A 10,284-nucleotide genomic window follows, 5' to 3' on the forward strand; every position below is an offset into this window, starting at 1 on the left:
GATTATATTTTTCATAAACCGAAAATCGGAAAACTAAACCGAAATTAGATAAATTAAAACCGAACCGACCGATGAACACCCCTATATATGGTTCTTGTTTTGTGTTGGTTTTATATTAAATGTTTTTTTTTTAGATTATATTAAATGCTGTTTTGAATGAAGGAAGAAGAAGAATTCAACACTAAAGACCCCGATTGGCTGTCTCTTTAAATGTTATCTTAAATATCTGCCCACAACATACTCTTTTGTAACAGCATAAGCAAATTTAATTTTTGTATGTTAAAGTTCAAGATTCAAATTTTCACTTTCAAATTTGAAATGATGCTTCATTAATATTTTTAAAGCTTGCCGATTTTGAATTTGTATATATCGTCCATCTTAGCTTGTTGGAGGTTCGTTTACAATAAATCATTTTTGAAAATATAAATACAATAAATCATTAGATACTATAATAAACATATAATCTTCAAGGAACAGTACTATTTAACTAAGAAATGGTTGATACGTTTACTTCACATAACATTCGAAGTGCCAACCTGTGATGATATAAGAACTCTCTATATGAATCCCACTAAGTTTCGCACCACTTAAAAGTGATATATACATTTCATGGAGCCTTTTTTTAAAAAAAAATTATTTTGAATGAGTTATAGAGGAGACATGTAAATCTACGTCTTTAATTCCCAATCCTACTAGTGGCAATATTAATTTGTCAATTAAAATATAAAGACGTGGTAATCGGATCCCGAAGACTCTTGTACTATATGTAACGCGAGTTGATATGAGAAGACAAAATAATTTGTTACCAATTACGGTTATATTATATTTTTGTTCGAGGTGGAATGAAGACGTTTAGATTTGATTTTAATTAATTAAATAAATAGGGAAGACAACCGATGCTTGATATATTTAAGTGAATTTTCAGAATTAATTCTGGAAAGAAAAATTTTATTATATTTTATTTATCCTCGTTACTTCCATATTATTTGTATTATAAAATAAATTTTAATGGATTCCAGACAAACTATAAATATTTGAAAATTTGAAACTCTATAACAATATATCTCTTCTATATTATAAAGTTTGAGGTTTAGATAGTTTAATTTATATGCACACATACAGATTGTGTGAATATGTTTACTAGTATTATTTATTTATTATTGGGGGGGTTTTACAAAGGCGAAGCTAGCCAGCCACCAGCACCCAACTCATCGGGCTTGTCAACAAACACAACACACGTAGTTCAAATTTGAATGCGCTTTTAGTTAATTCCCCATGCTCCTCTCCTCGCTTGGCGCCCGCATCTATCTCCCATTTGCTTTGACTACCTCGGCGTCCCCAAACCCCATTTGACCATCTGCCTTTTTCCCACATCTTTTTAAAACTCTTTCAGTCGTTTAAGCAAACATCTAATCCATATCAATGAGTAAATTAGCTTCGGAGAATGGGTCCAAATGTGATTCCAGCACGCTCAAGGTCCGTTTTGAAGACCTTAGTGTTAATACCAGCCCTAGCATGGATTTTTGTAGCAGTACGGCAACTGGGTCCGTGAGTTCTAGCTTAAGTAGCGGTCAAACAAGTGAATGCGGCAAGCAAGTCGATGTCAAGAATGCTGAGGTGGATTCTATTGCTAGCGAAGGAAGGGCCGAGAGTGAGAATAGCAGTAGTTCAAGCGACCTGAATGAGGCCAGTTTTAGGAGTGTTTTCCAGTCTAAACCGCACAGAGGAAACGACATGCGTTGGGATGCAATACAACGTGTGCAGGCTAGAGACGGAGAGTTGGGTTTGGGGCACTTTAGACTTCTGAAGAAACTGGGTTTTGGGGATATTGGCAGTGTTTATTTAGCGGATTTGAGGGGTATGGGATGCCTTTTTGCGATGAAAGTAATGGATAAAGGTGTCTTAGTTAATAGAAAGAAAGTGGGTAGAGCTCAAACTGAGAAAGATATCTTGGGCTTATTGGATCACCCGTTTCTTCCAACTCTTTATTCTCATTTTGAAACGGAGAAGTTTTCTTGCTTGTTGATGGAGTATTGCAGTGGTGGGGACCTGCACTTGCTTCGCCAGCGTCAGCTAGGCAGGCATTTTTCAGAGCAGGCTGCAAGGTATGGATTCTTTGGTTCTACTTAAATTTATGTTTTTATCCTATTTAATTTAATTTAATTTTACTTCACTTTCCTCCTAGTTGGTTTTGGTTTTTATGTTCTTGGATGATTAAATTAATTAATTTTTGTCTAAACAATGATAGTAAAAATGTCAACTAGCTAGATTTAATCTTTATTTATAAATATTATAATCATCATCGAATAATGAAAAAATGTTACATTTGTGATGTAACTATTTTTGGCTTCATGTTATGCTGTATTTGATAGGTTTTATGCATCAGAAGTGCTTCTTGCGCTTGAGTACCTACATGTGATGGGAGTGGTGTATAGAGATCTGAAGCCTGAAAATGTATTGGTGAGGGAAGATGGGCATATCATGCTATCAGATTTTGATTTATCCCTAAGATGTTATGTGAATCCGACCCTTGTTATGTCTAGCGATGGTTCATCTTGTACATTATCTTCGTATTGCATCGAACCATCTTGCATAGATCCTGTATTCAAATTGCCTGTGTGCGTAGAGCCGTCATCTTGTTACAAGCCCTCTTGCTTGAAGCCTCGTATTTTTAACTCAAAGACTGACAAAGTCAAGGATAAAAGGCCACCTTTGGCTAGCAGAGATTCGCTTCCAATGCTGGTTGCAGAGCCCACTGCAGCACGGTCGATGTCATTTGTTGGGACACACGAGTATTTAGCCCCTGAAATCATCAGAGGAGATGGTCACGGCAGTGCGGTTGACTGGTGGACATTTGGCATTTTCTTGTATGAATTGCTTCATGGAAAGACACCCTTCAAAGGAAATGATAACAGAGAAACGTTGCTTAACGTTGCTGGACAGCCCTTGAAATTTCCAGAAAGTTCATCAATAAGTTTTGCTGCCAAGGATTTGATTCGAGGTTTGCTTGTGAAGAACCCACAGAAAAGGCTCGGATTTAAACGCGGGGCAACAGAGATAAAACAGCATCCATTCTTTGAGAATCTGAACTGGGCACTTGTTCGGAGTAATAATCCTCCTGAAATTCCTAAACCACTGGATCTTTCCGTTTTCAATCAGACTTCAAAATCATCTTTGCCATCAAATCAAAAGGGTACATCGAGATCATCCGGCTCTTACTTAGAATTTGAATTTTTCTGACAATTTTTGGCTGAATTCTGTGAAATTCTTTCTTTGAATCTATGCATCATCATAGAGAGAAACTAGCAGCACGCTACCGGAGATATCATGATCAATGTCTGGGCAAGAATCTTGAGAATCTCTTTTTTATATCTTGGGATTCTTTAAAGAAACATTTTGATTCAGACATCATATTATTATGGCTTTATGCTTTAAACGGGTGGGCGTAAGTGCTACCAACCAATTTCAGGTCGTGTGGGTTAAAAACAAGTCATCTTATTCTCCGTACTGGAAAGGCCCTTTTTCTTTCTTTTCTTTTTTCCCTTTTCTTTTGGTCTTCTGTACGGAAAGTATGTGGATGCTGCTGTTTACATGTCACCCAGCAGACGAACCATCTCTTGTATCACTCTATCTTTCTAAAAAAAATCACTTTCATATCTAACTTGAAATGATTTCGATTTTGCTCGACTATGCTGAATTTTTCTTTAAGGCTTAGAAAAAATTATCATTCCAAAATACACACACACATATATATATTGATTTTGAGTTATCGAAATCTTGGTTCAAGGAATACATAAATAGACTGAAAAGGATGCACCATTTTTATAACAGTGATATACAGATATACAAATACAAGGGAAAATTGAGAACTTCGTGAAGAAAAAAAAATTAAAATTGAGAACTTTGTTGACACAAATAAATAGGGATGCAAAATAAACCAAATATCTCGTGAGCTATTCGACACTTTGATTCTATAAAAACTTGATTGATCTCGTATAATGAAACTTATCTAATATCTATATAAAATTTAATATATATATATATATATATATATATAAACATTAATAAAAATCTCAATTGTGTTTTTACTTGTTTGTCCTCAATATTTTTTAGTTCCAAATTTTGCTCCTACTATTTATATTTATTACTCGCCCAATTTTGACATTCCGAGAACTCCAACGAATTGGAAAGATAATCAATCATTGATTAATTAATTAATTACTTGCCCATTTTTAGTATTTCGGGCATTCGACAGAGAGGAAAGATAACCATTAATTAATTAATTAATTAATTAATTACATTAATCAAATTTTAAATCTTAGAAAAGGATCGGCTATTCCAAATTTTGGAGAAAGAAATAAATAATTGATATGATTAATTGGGATTATTATTTGAACATTCTAATTATTATTATTTAAATACACTTTTAATAAAAAAAAATGAGTAGCACTCTTGTGAGACTATTTCACGAAATGACGGGTCAACCCAATACAAAAAAAATACCTTGAAATTGAAAATCGGATCTTAATTAATTAAAAATGGGCAAAGAAAACTTCAAAGTTCACGGAGCTGGGTGTCGCTCTCTCATTCTACATTATTCCTTCCCTAGCAACCAGATTTCTGCCAAGTTCTTCGGATTTCACTGTCGGATTTTCAGATTCAGAACCTTTGTTTGAGTGCTTGTCCGATGCTCGCCAAGCTCCTTCACCTGGTACTTCGCGTAAAGGAAGGATCTAGTTTGTATTATTTCGGATTTGTGAAGCTATGGTCAATTTTGGGGTTTCTGATTTTGTATGATTTCGCTGAGTTCTTGTTCTATTGCAAATTCCAATGTCAGATTATAAACTCCGCCGATAGTGAAAGTCGTAGCTGTCAACTGTTCTATCCTCAAAGGCCTTATACGCGCTGTTATTTTCCGTTTTCCTACCTTATTTTGCTGATTTTTCAATTTTCATTTATGTTCATGACGATACTCTGACGATTTGTGAAGAAAAACTTTTTCCGTGGAATTTAGCTTTTTGTGCGCTTGATTTTGCAGTTTCTTGTGTAGTGCGTTGAATATGCAATTTTCATTTTCTATGGTGGGGAAAAGTAATCTTTGTCGCTAAACCCATGTCCAGGAAAATCAGTGCAACGTTCGTGGGAAGAATATAAAGGTGGCAAACTCGGCAGAGAGAAGCGGGACTGCAATATTAGTGGTGGCTCGAACAGGACACCTATTATCTGATAAATTCACCACTGGAACCGCACGTAACAATCGACATTCCATATATTCTTAACTAGCAATGGAAAAATATGTGTGTGGGTCGTGAACTAGATAGAAACAAACGGAACTACTCTAATATCAGCAAGGCAACACAGGTCATCACTGGACAGGTGCCGGAGCATTGCTGAGGAGTGAGATTTCTGGGTCTTCTCGCCATTCATCGATTGCCAATTTTGTGACAGTTGCTACCATGCTTGGGTTTGCCCTTACACTGGCATGACGGGCAGGCTTTGGTTTGCATTGGGTCAAACCCATACTATCGGGCATTATGATAAAAACTAGGATCGGTATATATTGCGTCAGCGATTATTATGGCGCTTGGATTGACTGTTCTACCAGCGGTGGCATAGACTGCTGGTGCAGTGGCCTGTCTCCTTGTCGCAGGTGGCTTCTTCTAAAATACTCATCTTAAAACATTGATGATCGTGGTAATCAAGCTGCGCCTTTAACTTCAAGGCTGATTGGATTTGGTTTGCAAATAAATTCGCTTGATAATTGCAATGAACACGTGTACTTCGTTTTTCTTTGTATGTCAGTCAAGAGGCGTCCCCTTGTTCTATATCTTCACTCAAACAATACATCCCAGCTAGCATATGTAATGATCGAATTTTATCATTTCAAGTGCTTCGTACTAATGTCCTTATGTAAATATTAGTATATGAAATTAATGAACAAATAATACATAAGAATAATCAATCATACCAAGTTTGAAATTATTAGTTTTCTATCAAAAATATTAATTCTATCGTAAGCTAATTTGACAAAAATATTACTTCTTATATCAAAAGTATTATTAATTATGTTAAAAGTATTAGTTTTTATGTCTAAAGTATTACTTTTAACGTATGCTAGTTTGACATAAAAAAAACATTACATTTTAAGCCAAAATTATTACTTTTTAAGCAGAGGCGGACCCAGAAAATTTGGTCATGGGGGGCACAATTACGGACAAAGCTATGTGTTGTTCCTCCGCCCGGGTGGTCGCTTGGGCGACCTAATTTTTTTCTATTTTTTTTGCATTAAATTTAGTCAACTTTCTCAATATCCCAGTGAACAATTTTAAAAATAAAAAGATAAATGCTCAACACATAAAAAAATAGAGAGCTTAGAAAATTTTAGTTTGGATAGAGATAAAAATCTGGCTCCGTTATTGGATACAATTCATAAAACAATCATTAATGTGCATTTTATATCAACTAAAAGACGGTCTAAAAATTTAAAACATTATAATCAATTCATAATAATTCATTATACAATTATTTAATGAGTTATTAAACATATTTTATTTGGAATATAATATATCAATATTATTTAAAATTAACATGTACAATATTTTATTTTATTAAAAATTAATATAAGTATACACTAATAATTTTTTAAAAAAATTGAAGGGGTTGTATTATTTTTTAAATCAAAAGTATAGATTCTAGCGTATGTTAATTTGACATAAAATATATTATTTTTTTAATGGTAAATGATATAAAATATTATTTTAAATCAAAAGTATTAGTGTTTATGCTAAAAGTGCTAGTTTTTATGTCAATATATTACTTATGAATTATGCTGGTGACATGAAAGTATTACTTCTTATGTCAAAAGTATTAATTCTGATGTTAAAAGTATTACTTGTTTATGCTAAAAATATTATTTCTAACGAATGCTAATTTGACAAAGTATTAATTATTTGGCAAACAACATTAAACATTACTTTTTAAGTCAAACATATTAGTTTTCATGTTAAAAGTATTAGTTTTTCCCAACGTATACTAATTTGACATAAAAAAAATATTACTTATTATATAAAAAAATATTAGTTTTGCTGTTAAAAGTATGAGTTTTTCTGTCTAAAATATTACTTTATAATGTATGTTAATTTGACATAAAAATTACTATTTATTTGGTTAAAAATATTTTTTTTTTCAAAAGTATTAGTGTTTATATTAAACATATTAATTTTTTTTATCAAAATTATTACATCTAACATATTCTAGTTTGACACAAAAAAAATATTACTTTTTATATTAAAAGTATTAGTTTTTCCGTTGAAAGTATTATTTTTTTGTAAAAAATATTAATTTATAATGTATGTTAATTTGACATAAAAATTACCATTTTTTTTGGTTAAAAGTATAATTTTTTAAATTTATTTACATCATAGAATTCAAACATTAAAATTTGACATAAAAATTACTATTACAAAAGGCATAATCAAACATTAATCCATTTGATGAAGGCTCATAATACAATACTACATGATATTAAATTCAATTTATTTACATCGTAAAATTCAAGCAAAGGCTTTCTTGACAATCTTTACATTGGAAATTATTAGTTATACGGCTCTCTACATTAATCCATTTGATGAAATGGAGAAATTTACATCATAAATTGCTATCGAAATCATCCGCAGTCGACATATTCAAGGATGACATATTCAACTCCATTTGTCTACAATAAATCAAAGCATCAAAACCAATAATTCAAGCAATTAAGGCTTCTCTCACTCTTCTAAAATCCAAATAAAACTCCTTACTGATGGGAATCTTGCTGAATTGGCGCAGGATTCTCATGTTTTTTAGATGAGACACTTACTTCTTCAATAACTAACCCTACGGAAACTAGAGAAAATTAGCATGAAAAAGGACAGAGGAAACTTCAGACCATAACTTTGAAAATAAAATAAAAAAAATATAATACCTAATGAAAGAAGCTTATCTCCTTCTTTGGTCAATCTCTCCTTCGCATCATTGACAGTACGCGTGAATAGACCAAATTTTAGATTCAATGAATGAGAAATTATAAAATAATAGAGAAAAATCCATAGAGTTCTAAATTGGAACCGGTAGTAGAAGGGAAGAAGAAAGAAAGAGAACCAAGGCAAGAGAATCTAAAATAAAGGATACAAGAACATAATCATTGTAAATATGCCTCGTATTTGTGTTTGTATTTTATGATCAAATTGATCATTAATTCTCAGAAAAATTATCTAAAATCTTCACAAAATAAATAACAATTTTGATCACAGAGTTGTGATTTCTGATTAAAGAGAAAACACAGAAGAAAATAATACGTTTTTATGTAATATCGCACAGTATTTTTCCTGACCTGAAACAATCTTATTCTATAAATTATGTGGTGCATAATGCAGATGACAATTTAACAAAAGAAGAATTTGTGCACGTAATGAGGAGACAAAACAGTGGTTATCCAAGAGGGAGTTCCAAGTATAGAGTTGTTACTTTGCATAAATGTGGCAGATGGAAAGCCAAAATGGGCGAGTTTTTGGGTAAAAAATGTAATGAAATGATTTAAGGTGATTCTGACTTAGAGGATTTCATCAATGTGAAGTGCATTTTTTGTGTGCATTTCATCAATGAAAAGTTCATGAATTCAATAAGCTTTTACCAAAAATCGAATGCTTGTTGTTCTGTGTTGTTGTCTCTCAAAATACCCAACTAATTGAAATATGAGATTAAAATAATTTGGGGATATTAAGAAACAAAGTAAAAAAAAAGTTCCTACATAATAACAAGAAGAAAAACCATATTTCATATGCTTCCTAAAGCATAAATAATGTCTTAGTCAAGAAACTAATTACCATAATTTGTTCAAACACAAACAAGAACAGAATTAGCTTCCAAAGATTAGTGCAACTGCTTAACATTAAACATAGGATGTTTGTACGTAATAATTATAGAAACCTAAAATTACAAACATGAAACTCCTTGGTATCGAAAGTAAGTACCTCAAGACTTCTGCAATAGTTTCATCCCCTTGAGAAACGTCAAGTGCCTTTCTTAAGTGAAACACATCATCCTGCATATTCTTCCCTGCATATTCTTCATATTAGCAAAGATGGACACTGAAAACACTAAAGATGCAACAGTAGCATAACAAGTTAACAACATTTCACTGTTCACATGCAACAAAAAGTAAAAGTAGACAAAAATATCTTACTCCTAGTCGCCCCAATTCCTTATGTGCTTGACCCCTTATGTAAAGAACCTTAGCTTTCAATTCATCGACTAATGCAAACCAATATCAGAACAAAGAAATACACAGCTACAATTAGTTTCATATTTGATAATTTCATCAATCCGATTGAAGCAGAATATGTGAAACATAAATCCTTTCTTTCTTGGCAACTTAGTTTGCACGGTGTGTTTGCAGATAACAAAACAAGCAAGATTAAATTTAACACATGCCATCTTCTCCTCCCATACCTGAACTAAATACATTGCTATTCACCAATATCAAACCACAAATTTTGAGTGTTTAAGCTTAAAATTAAAATCATAATAATACAAATACGAACCCATAATTTTGAGAAGGATTCTTGGAAAAGCTACCTTACGAGGTGGAAGACAGAAAAAGATTTAAAAAAAAATTAATGCTCAACCGAGAAAAAAACAAACGATCTTGAGAGGATTCGTGATTCCTAACGTTTATGAAATTGGGTTCATATCAGATCTCTTCGATTTCAGGAAAAAAGGCATTCTAAGTTGTCTATCTGTAGATTACAACAAAATTCTCACCTGATGAGTTTCGTTCTTCGATGTTGGCAACGAGCTTCTTATCGGATTCGGAGAATGATAGCGATTCATGATGAGGCTACGAGTGCGAATCTGCAATGGCTTCTCAGTTGAATTTCGAAGGAGGGCGATGGTGTTGGGGCATTTGTTTAGTCGATACATTGGGATTACAAAAGGTAAAACCATAATCGGGTCAGGTCATAGCGTTAGGATTACGGATCACAGTCCGTCTCATAAAATTGATCCGTGCAACAGTCTCCAAAAAAAAATTATAGCACTTTTGAAAGAAGGAATTGATTCCAATAAAAGAAATCATTTTACCTCTAAGCCCAACTATTATTATTATTATTATTATTATTATTATTATCCAAAAGCATGCACCTACACAATTTTATAACTAAAGTAAAATAAAAAGAATTATTAACAATAATAACGATTAGGTTATCTTGTTTGGGTGAAAAGAAACAGGCCAACATCATTGTAATG

General features: G+C 32.5%; 1 protein-coding gene and 1 long non-coding RNA gene across 5 annotated transcripts; one reads left to right on the forward strand and one right to left on the reverse strand.

Moving 5' to 3' along the window:
* Positions 1-1,334: 1,334 nt before the first annotated feature.
* Positions 1,335-3,505, forward strand: LOC140886859 (serine/threonine-protein kinase D6PK). Its single transcript, XM_073293744.1, has 2 exons — positions 1,335-2,105; positions 2,373-3,505. Exons 1-2 carry the CDS (start codon positions 1,423-1,425, stop codon positions 3,238-3,240), a joined length of 1,551 nt encoding a protein of 516 aa, XP_073149845.1. The 5' UTR covers positions 1,335-1,422; the 3' UTR covers positions 3,241-3,505.
* Positions 3,506-7,496: 3,991 nt separating this feature from the next.
* LOC140891013 (uncharacterized) lies at positions 7,497-10,036 on the reverse strand. Of its 4 annotated transcripts, none has more exons than XR_012152399.1 (5): positions 9,802-10,036; positions 9,224-9,291; positions 9,012-9,096; positions 7,964-8,003; positions 7,497-7,875 (listed from the first exon to the last, which is right to left on the reverse strand). It is a non-coding gene; the product is annotated as an uncharacterized lncRNA (long non-coding RNA). The 4 variants fall into 4 exon arrangements; XR_012152400.1 differs by having other exon boundaries at positions 7,497-7,714; positions 7,800-7,875; positions 7,964-9,096; XR_012152398.1 differs by having other exon boundaries at positions 7,964-9,096.
* Positions 10,037-10,284: the final 248 nt, after the last annotated feature.

Source organism: Henckelia pumila, chromosome 3 (assembly GCF_033568475.1).
Source record: "Henckelia pumila isolate YLH828 chromosome 3, ASM3356847v2, whole genome shotgun sequence".
Classification (NCBI taxonomy): domain Eukaryota; kingdom Viridiplantae; phylum Streptophyta; class Magnoliopsida; order Lamiales; family Gesneriaceae; genus Henckelia; species Henckelia pumila.

What these genes read in the sequence shown, in the direction of transcription:
- LOC140886859 (XM_073293744.1), top strand. Translation starts at nt 1,423, where the DNA reads ATGAGTAAATTAGCTTCGGAGAATGGGTCCAAATGTGATTCCAGCACG. An exon ending in TTTTCAGAGCAGGCTGCAAG is followed by an intron (nt 2,106 to 2,372) that starts GTATGGATTCTT and finishes TGTATTTGATAG; the next exon opens with GTTTTATGCATCAGAAGTGC.